Source organism: Onychomys torridus, chromosome 4 (assembly GCF_903995425.1).
Source record: "Onychomys torridus chromosome 4, mOncTor1.1, whole genome shotgun sequence".
NCBI classification, from domain to species: Eukaryota; Metazoa; Chordata; class Mammalia; order Rodentia; family Cricetidae; genus Onychomys; species Onychomys torridus.
This window is the reverse complement of record NC_050446.1, coordinates 103305455-103323391: the sequence shown is the minus strand read 5'-3', so window position 1 is coordinate 103323391 and position 17937 is coordinate 103305455. Positions and strand designations below refer to the sequence as shown.

General features: G+C 41.4%; 1 protein-coding gene across 1 annotated transcript; it reads left to right on the top strand.

Annotated features, from left to right (window-relative positions):
* Positions 1 to 287: 287 nt before the first annotated feature.
* Zc3h8 (zinc finger CCCH-type containing 8) lies at positions 288 to 17513 on the top strand. Its single transcript, XM_036186659.1, has 9 exons — positions 288 to 469; positions 4439 to 4535; positions 7941 to 8175; positions 9995 to 10119; positions 12050 to 12172; positions 12533 to 12644; positions 13396 to 13505; positions 14997 to 15036; positions 16973 to 17513. Exons 1-8 carry the CDS (start codon positions 393 to 395, stop codon positions 15021 to 15023), a joined length of 906 nt encoding a protein of 301 aa, XP_036042552.1. The 5' UTR covers positions 288 to 392; the 3' UTR covers positions 15024 to 15036; positions 16973 to 17513.
* The last annotated feature ends 424 nt before the right edge of the window (positions 17514 to 17937 follow it).

The following is a 17937-nucleotide window of genomic DNA, read 5'->3' as shown; positions in this document are numbered from 1 at the left end:
TTCATAATGACTGGCCTCCACGGGCACCTGCATTCATGTACACATACTCATACACATAAAAATAGTACCTCTTTTTTAAAAGGAGTCCAAAAGATTTTTTTTTTTTTAATGCTACTAGACTGCTGCACTAAGAGGTATGCAAACAGGCAAGGCCACCAGAGAGCTGCGCGTGCGCAGCGCAGGCACTGAAAGCGCCCTAGCGAGGACGGCGCATGAGTAGTACGGGTGGGAGCTGGTGGCCGGGGATTGCGCGGAGTAGCACGTGCGCGTGCGCGTGCGCGTGCGCGGGGCGGAGCCTGGGGCCCCTGGCGCGACTCTAGGTTCCTGGGCTCGGGCTCTGGTGGTTGCTCAGTAGCTGCTCGGCGTGGAGAGGGACGGTTTCCGTCTGAGTTATGGATTTTGAAAATCTTTTCTCAAAACCCCCCAATCCGGCCCTCGGCAAAAAACCGGCCGCCGTCTCTGAAGAAAGGTGATCCACACGTTTTCGTCCTTTGCAGGGGCTCCGCCCGGGCTTCGTCCCCGAGCTTGGGCGAGCGCGTGGGCCGAGGCCGGAGCGGAGAGGTCGCGAGGGGAAGTGGGATGGAAGCCGGAGTGGGGACCGGGGGCGAGGGCAGTGGCCAGGCGGCGGGAGGAGGCTCCAGCCTCTGCAAATCTGCCTCCCGGGGGCCGGCTGCTCCCCCCGCACGTGCGCTTAACCTGTTTCCTGTCACTCCCCCAGCTCGGGCGGCTTTGCCCCTACTCCTGATTCTTGTGAGTTTGAAGGATCAGAAACACTGCCCTGCCAGTGATCCTGAACCCAAAAGCCCAGAATAAAGCAGCAAACACCATTTCGGCTTAGTATTTCTGTTAGATTGGAAACGCATGTTGTAAATCGCGTACATAGTGTAGAGTGCACAATTTCTGTACAGTTACCATTCACTTTCTAGTCTTTTGAGTTGAAAGTGCCCCCACACTCCATCTTCTCCTAGACCCCTGTCCTCTATGTTCCCATCTTGCCTCAGTGGAAACCTTGACACATCCTTCACGAAGTTTTTTCCATCCTCTTTACAGATATATTTCCAGTGCTGGGCCGGGCCTGGTGGCACACCTTTAATCCCAGCACTTGAGAGGCTGAGGCAGGTGGATCTTGTGAGTCTGAGACCAGTCTGGTCTACATTGCAAGTTCCAAGCCAGCATCGGCTACACAGTGAAACCTTGTCTCAAGGGGGAAGAGAATGTATGTTCACAGCTCTGTTTCAAGTACCTTAGTGGAAACTATTATCCTAATTGGACTACCAATTAGGGTGGTAAGAGCTTTACTGTGTGCTCTATGTGAAATTTAGTCCCCACATCAGCGGTAAGGAGGAAGTGATGTTCTTGTTTTACAGATGAGAATATTGAGGCACAGAGAGCTTAAGTCACCTGTCCAAGATTGTACAGTGGGAGTGGCAGATCTAGGATTAGGGAGCTGGGGTAGTGAGACATAGGATTTCATCACTCAGCTTCTAAAGCAGAATTACTCATGTATAGATACTGTAGAGAAATGGACACTGATTACTTGCAGGTGGTAACGTTTAAGAACAACAGAAACAAATGAACAATTTTAACATGTTTGCGAATTGAGCAAGTTTTAAAAAATAGCTGATAGTTTGAAAGTACATTAGACAAAATACCCGTTTACTAAAATTTGGCTGAAATATGTAAGAGACACTTGGATTTGCCAAAAGATAGTTGAAGAATGGACGAAAGCTGTCTATTCATATACCTGCTTTTTCCTTTGTCTTTAATTCTTTTACGGGATTGTATATTTCTGTATTTTCCTCTCAGTTTATCTTTTGATTTTTGCCTGTAGATTTTTTCAGTGCATTGAAACTTTGTTTTAATTTATTTTATGTGTATGAATGTTTTGCCTGCATGTATGTCTGCACCACATATGTGCCTTGCTCTTGGAGGCCAGAAGAGAGCATTGGATCCCATGAAACAGGAGTTACTGATGTTTGTTAACCACAACATACGTCCTCTGGAAGAACAGCCATTTCTCCAGCCTGATGAGAGAGAGAGAGAGAGAGAGAGAGAGAGAGAGAGTGTGTGTGTGTGTGTGTGTGTGTGTGTGTGTGTGTACACGATCCTGAAAGTGAGTCAATCTTCAGGTTTCTGACTGTTTGCTTATGATGGGAATACTCATTCATTTAAAACAATTTTTTTGAGTTCTAGGCCATGGTGATAGAATAATAAATGAATAAAATGCAGAAAAATACAAATGCTCATGAATTGTATATTATTGAGGTGGACAAGAGGTACATGGTATTTTAGATGATAATGAAATCCATGGAGTAAATGAAAACTGAGTGAGGAGTTAAGTATCTGTGGAATAATGAGGATAGTGTAGATAACAGAAAGAAGACAGTTAAGGAAAAAGCTTAACAAGAGTTGACTGTTGGGTTGTTAAGGGCAGGAGGCTGGAGACTAGGATGTTCAGATCAGCTATATACAGGTGATGTTGGAAGCCAGGAGATTGAAAGAGTTCACAGAGAAAGAAAGCTGAGGACTGGCTTTGTTCAGAGCTGCAAAGATGAGCCAACCGAGGAGATAAAGAAGTAGCAACTGGGCATGGTGTCACACCTTATTCCCAGAACTACAGAGGCAGAAGCAGATAGATTGGGCCAGCCTGGCCTACATAGTGAGATTTGTAGTTTGAATGTAATTTGCCCCCATAAGCTCATAGAGAGTGGTGCTATAGTCAGGAGGTGTGTCTTTGTTGGAGGAAAGTGTGTCACTGTGGGGGTGGGCTTTGAGGTTTCCTGTGCTCAATCTACACCCAGTGACATAGTTCACTTTTTGTTGCCCGCGGATCAAGAAGTAGAACTCGCAGCTCCACCTCCAGCACCATGTCTGCCTGCATACAACCATATCCTGCCATGATGACCATGGACTAAACCTCTGAAACTGTAAGCCAGTCCCAATTAAATGTTTTCCTTTGTAAGAGTTGTCATGGTTATGGTGTCTCTTCACTAAGACAGAGACCCTATCTTGAAAAAAGAAAAAAGAAAAAGTAGTAGCAGCAGTAGGGGAATAAACAGGGACAGCTCAGTACACTGGAGCTGGCTCACTAGCTTATGGGTGGGTCAGGAAATAGGGCCGAGAATCGTGCTCCCTAATGGAGCGGGAAAGTGGAGAGGCCCTGTGGAATGACAGGGTGTGATAAGGATACATACAGTTCCCCGGGCTCTGATATTTTCCATCCCTTCATCTTGCGTTCGTTTTAGTTCTGTTGGAGCAGTGGTTCTCAACCTTCCTAAGGCTGCGACCCTCTAATACAGTTCCTCATGCGGTGGTGACCCCCAACCATAGCATTGCTTTCATTGCCGCTTCATAACTGCAATTTTGTTACTGTTATGAATCATAATGTAAATAAATGATACACAGGATATCTGATATGTGACCCTGCGAAGAGTCGTTTTACACACACACACACACACACACACACACACACACACACGTACTGGTTGAGAACTGATGTGTAGAATGTATTCAGTAATTACAGTGTCTCTGCAGGGTCAGTTTCTCATGCCTCACTCTGAGAAGAGTTTTTCCATCTTCATGTTTGGGTATTTGTCTCCTAACCTCCAAAGGCAACCTGCATTGTACCTGACAGGCCCTTCTCTTCTACCTTCCTCTTTGATAATTCTTCCATATCTTTTCTATTTAGAAAACCCCAAGTCTAACATAAGTGTTCCCATATGTACCTGAATTATTTTCTCCCAAGCAGATAGAAAGCTCTCAGGAGGCAGGGTCAACTTGTCTTTTTCATTGAGGCCACAGCCTGACATGTGAATACTTAATATATGCTGAATGACTGGAATGATGAGTGAGTGGTGATTTATATATATGTTAATTCTTAAGCATTAAGATTATATAATATGGGCTGGAGAGATGGCTCAGCAGTTAAGAGCATTAGCTGCTCTCCCAGAGGACCTAGGTTCAATTCCCAGCACCCACATGGCAGCTCACAACTGTCTGTAACTCCAGTTCTAGGGAATCTGACACCCTCACACCAATACACATAAAATAAAGTTAAATAAATGATTTTTTAAAAAAGATTGTGTAATGTAAAGTTTCAGTCTTATGGTTGTTCATATACATAATAACATTTATTGGTCATCATCATCTTTGTTGTTATTTTGAGACAGAGTCTCACTATATAGCCCTGGCTGGCCTAGAATTTGCTGTGTAGAACATATTGGCCTTGAACTCAGAGATCCACCCACCCACCTCTGCCTCCTGAGTGCTGGGATTAAAGGATTGCCCCACCATTCCTGGCCTACATTGTTGTTTTTATTAATGTTGTTATGGAGTATTTGCAGTAGACTTTGAATTTGGAATTTATCGACAAACCCAAGCAATGAATTTTAATGTTGTGCAATAAACTCTTTTGTGTTCTTTGCTCTTTTTGCTGCAGAATTGATGGTGAAGTAGAGGGTGCTGGAGTTGAAGAAACACAGACTGAGAAAGTAAAATGGAAGACAAAGCAGGACTGTGAACACGTTCCCAAGAAAGTAAGGTTCGGCCAGCATGTTGGGCAGACAGCTCTGGAGGGATGTGAGAACGTGAGGGGTCCTGTTGGTCTCATCGTATTTAGCATTTGGAGCCCAGTTAGTTAGGTCAAGGAAACTCAGAATCATCTTTCAGTGACTTTCTTGCCTTTTGGCATGAACCCCCCCTCTGCTCCCCCATCAGATAGAGAATGTGCCCGTGTTGTAACAAGATGGATTTCCCCATTTCTGATACTTTTTGGTTTCCCATGACTGTAGGAAGCATCCTGACCTCCTCTGCCATGGCCTGATTTCCAAATAGGCCCCATTCTGAAGTACTGAAGATCAAGACTTATACATAAAGAATTTAGAGTCAGGGGAGACTCAGGTTCAGTCCATCACAAAGTCAGTATCTGCTCCTCTCTTTTTGATCTTTGTTTGTTTGAGGAAGGAACTAAATGTTAACATATTACATAAGAATATATTCATATTGGCAATGTAAGGCACAGATGGACTTTATAAAAAGATCCAGGAGAGATGATTCAGGTGGCACAGCACCTTCCTCTCTGGGGAAGGCTCCAAGCTACCACATAAATACTGTCCTTGTGTATGTAGCTGCCGTGGATAAGAAATGAGGCTGTTACCCAGAAACTGCAGTTTTATTACCCACAAGGGCAGTCACACAGGCCTCACTCCATGCCCATAGGTCACAGTCTGCCTCTCTAGTAGATAGGCAGATAGCATATTGTATCTTAACGAATTTCTAAGAAAGTTACAGGAAAAGATCAACACCCAGGTTATCCCCAAGCAGAGTTCTTTAGCCCAGGCTTTTCAGTCATTAATACAAATATATGTAGGGCTATGGCTAACTTAGTCGGGTACCCAGGTAAGCACTGCAGGTCCAGAAAAGGTACTGCTGCCTCCTTCCTCCGTTCTAGCCCCTGAGATGAGCAGTTCTAACTTGTAGTTCTTCACAGTTACACTGCTTATGTGGTCATCCCTAAGGATACAGTTTAAAATTCATAAATCTGGTGTGTGCTCATCCATCTTCATTGCAGCACAGTAGCCCGTCATTTGAACATAGGACACCCTGTTGTAGGTAGGCACTGGGCTTGCTTTCATTAGCAGTGCCATGACATTCTTTCACTTGTATCATGCACGTGCACTCTGCATCGTCCTGGGAGAGATGCTTCTGGAGCCTCACGTGAGCAGCGTTGCCCCTGTATCAATACTTCACTGTGTTAGAAAGTGGTTGTACTGGTTTTTATTCCGGAACCATGGGTGAGAGAGACTCTGGCTCGTCTGAGGATGCCATGACATCTTGTTCTGTTTGCAGCCTCATCTCCAGGGCGTTATTGATCTTGCCCTGTGTGGATTTTTTTGTTTACTCACACTTGCTCTAGCCTTTCTGTCCTTCTTACTTTCATTGAGATTACCTATTTTGTTGTTGTTGTTTTCTTGACCTGCAGTTATTTAGGAGTAGTTTTCGGTCATCGTTCTTGTGTGTTAGTGTTACAGATACCTGGTCACTTTAGTTTTCTTTCCATCTAGTGATAGTTTTTAATAAATGTCACAATTTTAAGGTAGTTGATTTTAAGCATATGTTCTTGTATATTTAGTCCCTTGTGCATTGATGAACATATTTTCTTTCTTTGTTTGTTTGGTTGTTTTTTTTGAGACAGGGTTTCTCTGTGTTGTTTTGGTTCCTGTCCTGGATCTCGCTCTATAGCCCAGGCTGGCCTCGAACTCACAGAGATCCGCCTGGCTCTGCCTCCTGAGTGCTGGGATTAAAGGTGTGCACCACCACTACCCGCCTGAACATATTTTCTTACGATACCTTCTAAAGCTTTACCTTTCACATTGAAATTTATAATCACTATGGGGTGCAGGCACCCATTTCTTTATTTTGTTATTATCATTACCTAATTGTTCCAAGACCATTCATTTATCAGTAAGGGCTGTCTTGTCCCTGTGGTTTTACATTGTCACTTTTGTTAAAATCTTTTCTACTGTCTGTACTTGTCCTCTAAATTATCTGTTCCTTCCCCAGTGGTTAGAGTTAATTAGTACAGTTTTAAAATGATTGGCTGTTATATAAGCAAGTCCTGGCACTTTTGTATTTTTTCCTTTTTGAAGTGTCTTGACTTATTTTTTTTGTTGTTGTTATTTGTTTGTTTCTCAAGACAAGGTTTTTCTGTGTAGTCCTAGCTGTCCTTGAAGTTCCTCTGTAGACCAGGCTGGCCTCAAATTCAGAGAGCTAATCTGCCTGCCTCTACTCAAATTCTGGGACTGAAGGTGTATACCAAACCACACCTGGCTTGTCTTGGCTATTCTTAGACATAGGCCTACCTATGTAAAATTAGAATCAGTTTGTTGGGTACCACAGAAAGTCTTGGTAGAATTTTCATTGATTATTTAGAGGGGAATTGGAATCTTTAGAATATTGTACAGCCTTTGTCTAGAATTTTTTTAAGCATTGTGTGTACGTGTGAATGTGAATAAATGTAGAGGCCAGAGGCTGATGTTGGATGTCTTCCTCAATTGTTCTCTGTTCTTGAGATGGGTCTCTTTTTGAACCTTGAGTTCACTGATGCAGTTGGGTTGGTTGTCCAGTGAACTCCAGGGATCTGTCTCCAGTCACCTAGAGCTGTCTCTAGGGTTACATATGAGGCCACGAGACCAGCTTTTACATGGGTGCTAGAGATCTGAACTTGGGTTCTCATGCCTGCATAGCAGGAACTTACTGACCTGGCCGTCTCCCTAGTCCTCCTTGTGGTGTTTGTTTGGCTCGCTGTGCATACACCTGATGCTGGTGCCCTTCACGGCTAGCAGCTGGAGTTACAGGTATAATGCTGGACATGGTGCTGGGAACCAGCTTGGGTCCTCTGGAAGAGTGCTATGCGCTCCTAACCAGTGAGCTGTTTCTACAGCCCGTTTTTAACCCCGCAAAAACTTCAGGTGTTGAGGAGTGTAGAGAGCACTATATGAAACCCATGTACCCATCATACAGTTACAATAATAGTTAATTAGTGGCCAGTATTGCAATATATATTAGTATTATATATATTAATGTACATGTGTATATATATAGCTTGCTTTGAATCTTAAGTTCTGAAAATTTCAATTTTTCTTGTAGGATATTTTGATTGCGGTCTGGTGCTCCCTAGACTGACAGTAAAGTTTGTTTGAAACAGAGGGCGGAGCTACCTACTAGCCGACCAAATTAACCATAGAGGTTTGGGAGGACTGAGGACAGAGACACAGGAAGTAGTAGGGCAGGCCTTAGAGGGGTCTTGGCCCTTTTGGGTGGAGGAGTAAGAGACAAGAGGTCACTGATAGCTGTGCTGCTACTTCTCTGATTATTCAGGTCCTTACCCTTATTGATAAAGAATAATTAGGTAAATGCATCATCTTTTCGTCTTTACTTAGTTTAAGCCCCCCAGAAACCTTACAACATCACCAAAGAGTTTGCCACGTAGAAAATCAAGAAGTAAAGACTATGACCCGTACAGTGATGGTGAGACCTGCAGTCAGGAATCAGAAGATAATTTTGACAAAGAGCTTCAACAGTACATACAAGCCAAAGAAATGGCAAACGCTGCTCAACCCTTACTACCTCCTGAAGAGTCTGTGCAGAAAGAGGGAGCAGCAGGCACCCAGCAGAGTAAGCGCTAACCTGTTTTATCACTTAGAGTTCGTGTGTAGAAGTTGTCATGGCTGTCTGTGTTTAGACAAGTGCTTTTTCACTTGAGCTTTATCTCATGAAGAGAAGGTAACTTTTATTGCTCTTTATGCCAGATACGAGCTTGTTTGATGTGAGGCGTAACCCGAGACTTGATTGCTTGATATGAAAGCTCTAAGTTTATAGACAACACTGGCATGGAGTTATCAAAGGCTCTGTCTATATCAGAAGTCTGAGTCCATGGCTTCTGCATGTATGAAGGTTAGGCTATACCTGCTTGTCTGACCCTTGTTTAAAGAACTGACTGACTGGATGATTGTGTATGTCTGTGTCCATGTATTTTTAAGTGCTGGGGTTGATCACCAGGGACTCATGCCTATTACAGAGACATTCTACTACAGAACCATATCCCCAGCATAGACATGTGTTTTCTTTTTAAAGTTTTTCATTTTTATTTTTATAATTGAAATGTATTATTTTAAATGACTAAAATGGGATTTGGCCATAGATATGAGGGCAAATGACAATTTGTAAATGAATTTTTTTTTTTCTTTTTTTGAAACAGGGTTTCTCTGTGTAGCCCTAGCTATTGTCTGTCCTTGAACTTGCTCTGTAAGATCAGGCCGGCTTTGAACTCAGAGATCTTCCTGCCTCTGCCTCCCAAGTACTGGGATCAAATGCGTGCGCCACCACTGCCCAGCATAATTGAAATTCTTAATGCTTTCCATTTTCTCTGTTTTCCGTCAAGTGTTCCTTCTGTTCCATGCACATCAGTGGGTAAATTTTGTGTATATGGAATGTTTTCTTTTTTGGTGCCTGCTTGTGTGTGTGTGTTGTGTGTGTGCGCGTGCGTGTGTGTAAAATATATTGAGATGAGATCTCATGTAGCCCAAGTAGTCTGAAATTTGCTATGTAGCTGCAGATAGCCTTGAACTCCTGAAACTCCAATCCCAGTGACCTCAGTGCTGGGCTTACAGTTGTCCTTGTTTGCTGTATATTGCTATGATAAAACACTATGTCAGCACCTTGAGGAGGAAAGGGTTTATTTTATGTTATACTTCAGGTAACAAACAGACCTTTACTGAAAGAAGCCACAGCAGGGACCTAGAGGCAGGAAATGAAGCAGAGTGCTGTTTACTGGCTTACTCCCCATGGCTTGCTCAGCCTGCTTTCTTATACCATCCAGGTCCACCTGGCTAGGGTGGCACCACCCACAGTGAGCTGGGCCCTCCCACATCAATTATTAATCAAAAACATGCCCTACAGACTTGTCTGCAGGACATCTGATGGAGTCATCATTTGAGGTGTTTTCTTTCCAGATAATTCTAGCTTGTGATAAGTTGACAGAAAACTAGCTAGCACTTAAGTACGTAGCACCATCCTCAGCTTTCTGACATTTTCAATGGGAAATCTGAAATATATGAGATCATTCCAAACCTCTAGTTTTTTTCTACAGATGCTGGAGCAGTTCTGACTGCTCCAGATCAGTCAGTTGCTGATGTCTTCAGAATGTTGTGGCCTGTGGTGTGCAAGATTGATTTAATTAATTATCTTGCTTCCCCCTCCCATCCAGTACTTCTTTTTGAAAACAATGCATTTGAAGTTAGGATGTTAGAATTCTCTGTTGGCTTCTTAATAGCAAAGCTTCTAGAAAGTCAGGTCACTATCCTACCAATTTTCCTTTCTACAAACTTCTACTGAGGTGTAGAGTTTCTCTGAATTATTATAAAGCGTATTTCTGAAGGTTAAACTGATGGCTTACCTTAATGCTATTTTAAAAAATGAACTTCCTTATTTTTAGCTGCCAAACAAAAAAATAAAGCTGGTCACAAGAAAGCTAAACAGAAGAAAATGAAGCGAAAGTGGCCTGGCACTGGAAACAAAGGGTCAAGTGTCTTGCTGAAGAACAGTGGCTCCCAAGAAAAGGTACGAGAGTTGTGCTTGGAGGAGGATGTTACATGCTTCTGGGTTTTTTATTTTTTACTTTTCACTTCAGTTTCAAGAGGTGTTCCTCCGTGATGTGAGGGCAGAGCAATCCACAGATCAGGGTTGTTTGGAGACCTCTCCCTGCTGCTGACTGGTCTTCTTAAGCACTGCTTCCTTCCCTCAGCATGCCAGCACCCATTTTCCCTCAGTGATTTCCCTGTTGGTCCAGAATAGAGGTGCGCCGGCCCTTTGGTCTCTGAGTGTTGGACCATCACTAACTGTAGAAAACTGGGGGCAGAAGGAAATAGCCTTGGAGACGATTGAAAGGCCACGTAGCCTTGCACACTTGACATACAGCAGTCCATCAGCCTTTGGACTGATTCCTTCTGGAAATTAAAAACAGCTATTTCTGAGCATCAGCCTTACCAAATCTTCCAGGCCTGCTCCTGGCACTTTGATTCTGCTTTGTAAATGTCTTCCTTGATATATGAACTCAGCATAGGGTAATAAATGACTTCTCTAGACCCTGCTCTTCTGAAGATGTTTAAACTGAACGACAAGCTTTTTACTCAGCTTAGCCACAGGGCCAAGAGTTCGGGGAGTTAAAATATTAGAAATACCAATTATTTATTAGCTAAGCATGGTTGTAGATGCCTTGTTGTCCTGACTGCTTAGGAGTGTTAGCAGGAGTTCAGGACTCTCCTAGGTAACAAACAGTGAAATCCCTTATCAAAAAAAGGGAGGGGGATCCCAAATATTAAATAAAGATTGAAATAAACTTATGTAAAAGCTGAATCTTTTTCCACATTTTGCAAATGGAGTCTGAACTCGGAGTTCAGATCCGGGCCAGTCCAGGGCTGAACTTTGTCTCCTCCCTCTTCATGTCTTAGCATTGACTCGGGTGATTCTTCACCCAGAGCGGACAGCCCTTCTACATGAAGAGCAGGTTCTAAACATGTTAGACTCTCATAGCACAGTTATCTAACACCAAAGACTTGAACTGAGATACACATATGATTTTTATGATCTTAATCAATCAATAACTTGGTATTTTTGCAAAGCAGGTCACTTAGGAGATGGGTTAGCTCCGAACTTGCACACATCATATTCCTAAAACTATATACTACTTAGGCTTACAGAAGCTATAAGCTCTGTTACAAGTTAACACATTAAAAATAGTTTTTGTTTCTAAAGAGCTAAAATAGATTTTAAGGTTCTCATTTCTTTTTAAATATTAAGCTGTAAAACTGTATCATTGGAGCCAGAGATTTTTCACTACTGCTTGTTAATCATGAGTCACAGCTTTGTTTCCATAATCCTAAAGCTTTCTGTTTTAGACTTCTTTTTATTACAAATGATATACTTTCCTTTTTTAGTTTTTTTTCACTCATTTTTATAAAATAAGGCCAAAGTACAATAAGATATTCAAATTTCACAAATACTGCTACTCAGTTGTTGAATGCTGTTGAAACTGATGAGCACTCATTTTATAAACTGATATCCTAAAGTCCAACTCTGAAAGCTCTTTTAGTAGAGACAATTTTTTTTTTCCTGAGACAGGGTTTCTCCTTGTAGTTTTGGTGCCTGTCCTGGATCTCACTCTGTAGACCAGGCTGGCTTCAAATTCACAGAGATCCACCTGGCTCTGCCTCCCAAGTGCTGGGATTAAAGGTGTGCACCACCACTGCCCAACTAGTAGAGACAATTTTTTGAGCCAGGATATGACTGTATAACCTAGGCTGGCCTTGAACTTGTAACCCTGCTTCAGCCTTGGAATGCTGAGATGACACGTTGTGTCACCATGCCCAGCTAGAAGAGACACATTCTAATGTCTTAAAAGTAGTTTAAAACAATTTTGTAAAACAGAATGAAATACTTAATTTTATTTTTTTCCTAGTCAGTTATTTGTTTGTTTATTTTTATATTAAAGGCTGATGAACCTGAAAATAAGCAGCCATGTGTGAGGATGAGTCAAAGCTTTATCAATCAGCACACGGTGGAACGTAAGGGGAAGCAAGTTTGCAAATACTTTCTCGAAAGGAAATGTATTAAGGTATGAGAGTGTGTGAGCGGAAATACACCACAGTGTGTCCATGGCAGAAGTCTGTGGGAACTGCCGTCTGTTTGAGTCTTAAAAACATACCTGTGAAGTTGTAAAAACTCTTTGCTCTTCAAAAATGTGTAATTAGAAAATTAGTGATGTGTCACTTTATGTTTTTAAAGGTAATTTATTAAACATGCTTTCATTAAAAATGTTTCAGAACTTTTAAAAGTTCAGCAAGCTAAGTCATGTGCTTGGACACTAGCTTGTTAGGATTCTTTCTGGACTGGGCTTGCTCATTGGAAGTTTAGTAAGAGTTAAGTTGCAAAGGTCTAGCTGTGAGACATAACTTGTGCTTATTCTTACACTCAGGGAGACCAGTGTAAGTTTGATCATGATGCAGAGATAGAGAAGAAAAAGGAAATGTGTAAGTATTACGTGCAAGGGTATTGCACCAAAGGCGAGAACTGCTTATATTTGCATAATATCCTTTACCACAAGATTCCCTTCATTCTTTGTATAACATGAACATTTAAAGATGGAGCTGTTGCTATAACAAAGTGTTCTAAGCCCAAGTTGATATCAAAGTGATTGCATTGTATCCACTTTTATATAAGACAGAAAGGGACCCTTCAGAAAATCTCCTAAATGTAGGTCCATTCTGCTCAGCCTGGGTGGTGGTATTAAGTTCCCTTAACTTGAAAGGTAGCCTTAGCTCTAATGGCACAGACTCAGACTTGTTTTAAAAAAGAAACATGAAATACAAGCATTTAGAGTAATAGCACCATTGGTCACACAGAAGTTGTTTCCTTATAGTCATACACCATAGAAGACTCAGATTCTAATGAAACTTTCTAGATGATGATAATAATGTCAATATAAATTGGTTCTACTTTAACAAACCCACTACATAAAAGATCCAGATTTGTAGAACATACTGACTGTTGTCATTGACTTTAACTTACCCCATCCCCAAAGAACATTTTAAAATAACTGTCTCTCAAGGTAATTAACACATTTCTTTCATCTGTGAACGAAACTTACCTGTGGCTCATTATGAGAATATATATGAGGGAGAAAAAGCTGTCTTCCTAAAATGAGGCCTTTTATTTTCTAAATAGAAAATTCGGTGGTTTTATTGACAGGAAAGATTTTAGAGGGAAAAATAGTTACTAAATTAATAGTGAATTTTTTCAGTTGGATTAAAATTATTCTGTTCCTTAACACTGTGCTACATGAATATCCTTGCAAGTTTTATCACACAGGAACAAAATGTTATCAGGGCGATCACTGTAATTTTTCTCATGCCCCGCTGACCGCAGAAACACAGGAACTGTTGGCTAGAGTAAGTATGGTGGTAATCTCGTTTTCTTTTAAAAAGAATGTGTGCAGACTAAGGGTGACATTTGAAAAGAGAGCACTTCATGGGTTAGTAGATGATAATCTAAGTTTGCTTAGGTTAGGAAAATTATTTTTATCTTAATCATTGTCGCTGAAACAAAGATTAATATTTATTGATCTATGAATTAGAATGTTCTTAGACTCAGCCGGGCGGTGGTGGCGCATGCCTGTAATCCCAGCACTTGGGAGGCAGAGGCAGGCGGATCTTTGTGAGTTCGAGGCCAGCCTGGTCTACAGAGCTAGTCCAGGAAAGGCACAAAACTACAGAGAAACCCTGTCTTGAAAAACAAAAAGGAAAAAAAAATGTTCTTAGACTCAGTATAATTAGCAATTTACCAGTTTTATTTACTTACTCTGTGTGTGTGCAGACTGTGGCAGTCAGAAAAAACTCCCGGGAGTTGGTTCTCTTCATCATGTGGGTCCCTAGGATCCAACTCAGCTTGTTAAGCTTGGTAGCACCTGCTTTTACTCACTGAGCTGTCTCTTTATCCTTGTTACCAACTTTTTGTTTTGTTTTGTTTTGTTGAGACAGTTTCTCTGTGTAGTTTTGGAGCCTGTCCTGGAACTCACTCTGTAGACCAGGTTGGCCTTGAACTCACAGAGATCCGCCTGCCTCTGCCTCCCAGTGCTGGGATTAAAGGTGTGTGCCACCATCACCCGGCCTGTTTGCAACTTCTATTAGAAGTTTTAGATTAATACAAGCAAAGGAAATAGGTATAGCATGTTCCTGTTTTAGATTAATACAAGCAAAGGAAATAGGTATAGCATGTTCCTCTTGTTAGAAACTCAGAAGAAAATTGAGAGTCATTGCTGACAAACATTTTGGTTACATCAAAAACTGGTCAGGTAGTTTGTCTTCAGATATTCTTAGACTATGAGGAAAGGTTATTGTAAAGTTACAGTCATTGACATCTTTTTTTCCATAGATTAGTTGAGGATAGTCTCCAAAATTAAATTTAAATAAATGTGAAAATTTAAAAATCCTCCTACTGCGGTTGTGGCGCACGCCTTTAATCCCAGCACTTGGGAGGCAGAGCCAGGTGGATCTCTGTGAGTTCTAGGCCAGCCTGGGCTATCAAGTGAGTTCCAGGAAAGGCGCAAAGCTACACAGAGAAAAACCCTGTCTCAACCCCCCCCCCCAAAAAAAAAATCCTCCTAAAACCACCTGTGGCAAAAGCTCCTTGGGCATAGGCAAATATGAGATAGTCAGAGGTGCTTATTGGTAGACATTTCTGTGTCTAAAATAGGAAAGGTTTCTGTGGAACTAGAAATCATACCAACATTTATGTGAAATTAGTTTTTTATTTCTTTCTATAGTACCACATGCTATTAGGTTGGGATGCTATTAGAACCATTTGAGAAGTATAAGATTGGACAGTGTACCTAGTAGGTGTTAGTGAATAAAAAAAAAAATCACATTTTCTTTTCGTATTAGGTTTTGAATCCTGAAAAGAAGTCATAAATAGACTAAAAAGGTAAAAGTGTCTCTGCTAATTTTCTTTCTTATTCTTTGAATCATCTCTTGAAATTGGGATAATAGCCTTAAATTCTCCTCTTGAGGTCTGTCTGTCTGTGTCTGATTTTTGAGATAGGGTCTCTCCATTTAGCCCTGGCTGTCTTGGAACTTGGTGGCCTCAAACTCACAGAGATCCACCTGCCTCTGCCCTCTGAGTGCCAGGATTAAAGGTGTGCACTATTACATTTGGCCTTATATAACATTTTGTTCCATGTCTGTGTTATGATTAGGTATCATTGATAGAGATTTAGACTATTTTTAGTTTTTTGAATGCACATTGTTACTATAACTCTATAAATATCTCTTGCTATAAATTTGCAGCAGTTACTCAGGTTCTATACCAAGGAGTAGAATTAATGGATTGGTTTAAGGTAACACAATTTTCTGAAGTGTTTTGTAACAGTTTACACTCCTATAAGCTATAGAATTTCTCTTCCACACTTGTTAATACTTTGTGTTTTAATTTTCTCCTAATTTAGCAGATGTGAAAATGGTGTCCCACAGCTTATTTGCTTGACGTACAGTATCTTTGGCCTACTGGCCCAAGGTTTCTGTCCTTTTGCATCGCTTTTATATGTTTGGTCCTCATCGTCCTTTGTGAAGAGTGTCGTCGGGTCGTTTCCATTTTGTAGGCTTTTGTTTTGGTTTTGGTTTTCCAAGGCAGGGTTTCTCTGTAACAGCCTTTTCTGTCCTGGAAGTAGCTCTGTAGCCCAGGCTGGCCTTCAGCTCTCGGAGATCTTCCTGCCTCCCGAGTGCTGGGATTAAAGGTGTGTACCACAAAGCCCAGCTCTTTTTGAGGTAGGGTCTTGCCATGTGTTAGTTTTTGATGTTTTGGTTATTCAGGATCTTTTAGATTTAGATTCTATATATGAATTTTTAAGAAATTCTTTCACTGGGTGGTGATGACTCACACCTTTAATCCCAGCACTTGAGAGGCAGAGACAGGAAGATCTCTGTGAGTTCGAGGCCAGCCTGGTCTACAGAGTGATTCCCAGGACAGCAGGGCTACACAGAGAAACCCTGTCTCAAAAAAACAAAAAAGAAATTTCTTTCTTCCTTTTTTTTTTCCCCCTTTTTTCTCCCCTCTCTTTTTAAAAAATGTCTAATTGTAACTTGGTTGTGTTGAACTTGAGGATTGCTTTAAATAATAGTAACAACTTAACAGTATTGTCTTCATATTTGTGAGCTATTTGTTGTTGTTTTTAATGTGTATGAGTGTTTTGTTTGAATGTGTGTCTGTGTACCACACTCATGCCCGGTACCCACAGAGGTCAGAAGAGGATGTTGGATCCTCTGGAACTGGAGTTACAAGTGGTTGTGAGCTGCCTTGTGGGTGGTGGGAGTCAAACCTGGGTCCTCTGTCAAGAACAAGTGTTCACCACTGAGCCAATCCTCCAGCCTCCACATTGTGAAATTTTTGATATAATCATTAATGAGTTCTTACATCTCCATTCAATTCTATTGTTGTTAACATAGTTTTTAAAAATTATTTTTATTTTTATTTTTTTATAGTTGAAACAGGGGCTTTCTTTGTAGTCCTGGCTGTCCTAGAGCTTGATATATAGACCAGGCTGGTCTAGAACTCAGAGATTCCCCTGCCTCCCCCTCCTGAGTACTGGGATTAGAAGTTCAATATAGCTTTTTTTTTTTTTTTTTTTTTAATGTGATTTTGTTTTTTCTTTTTCCATGTTTTCTGGATTTTGGTTCAGTCTAGCCTTAGATTTTGTATTAAATTCAGGGTGTTCCTTCCATTTTTCCCCAAGAAGAATATCTAACTCATTTTGGATTTTATATTTTCTTTTGCTGCATGGATGGTTGTTTGGGGGAGGTGGGTAAGTGGGGGAGTGATTAAGTTGGTAATTTTCACAAGCTGATGTGTTTATTCTTTTGTGCAGTTGGACTAGAGGACAAAGCTGTTCCTGTTCAGGACTTCTGAAGCCTGGGATTTGGAATAGTTCGAAGGTTCCTCAGCTAACACACCTTCCTGTGTGGTTGTGATCGTGTGCCGCCCCCAGATATCGTGCTCAAGTGAAGGGTGGTTCTGCACTGGGAAGCTCCAGCCTTGGGATGAGGAGGAGCATGTGCATGCTGGCTGTGGTGAATGTCCTGCTGTGCTAGGTTGCAGAAGTTTCTTCCAATCGAGATTGCCGAGTACAGTTTTGTACAAGCACAAAGTAGGCAGAGAGAGGTTAAGTGAGGACGGGAGGAGTACAGGAAGGATGGTGGAGAACTGCCGGGGACAGGGGGTGACAAAGAAGTTATATTTCTGCGTGTCATTAAATACTTGCACAAAGTTTTTAACAATAATTCATTCAAAGTTCCACTTCATGGTTCAGCATAGAATGTGGTACTGTGGTCTTTTAAACAACAATTTTCTGCTGGATATTTGTTTATAATTATTCCTGTTTTAAATAAATTGGGTAATATCTCTTGCTACTGTGTTGTCACACTTGATGGATACCCTCAGCCTCTGCGCTGTTAAAATGTAAGAGTGTTTACCACGGGCTGGTGAGGGCATGGAGGGTAGTAGAGGTGCTTGCTGCGTAGTTTGATGGCCGGTGTGACCCCAGAGTCCATGGTAGGAAGAGGGACCAGCTTCAGAAAGCTGTCCTCTGACCCCTTGTGTGTCATGGCAAATATATGGCTCCACTCACATTATGCGTGTGCGAACAACACACAAATGGTATGTTTTAAAGAACCTTTCTCGTTGGCTCATAAACAGTGATCCAATTATGTACTTGTATAAAATATGAATGTTGTGAGTTTTAGGATGTTTTGAACACAGCATACAACATTTTCCAAGTATAGATGTGATTCTAAATGCGTACTTTATACAATGGAATACATACTGTTGGACAAA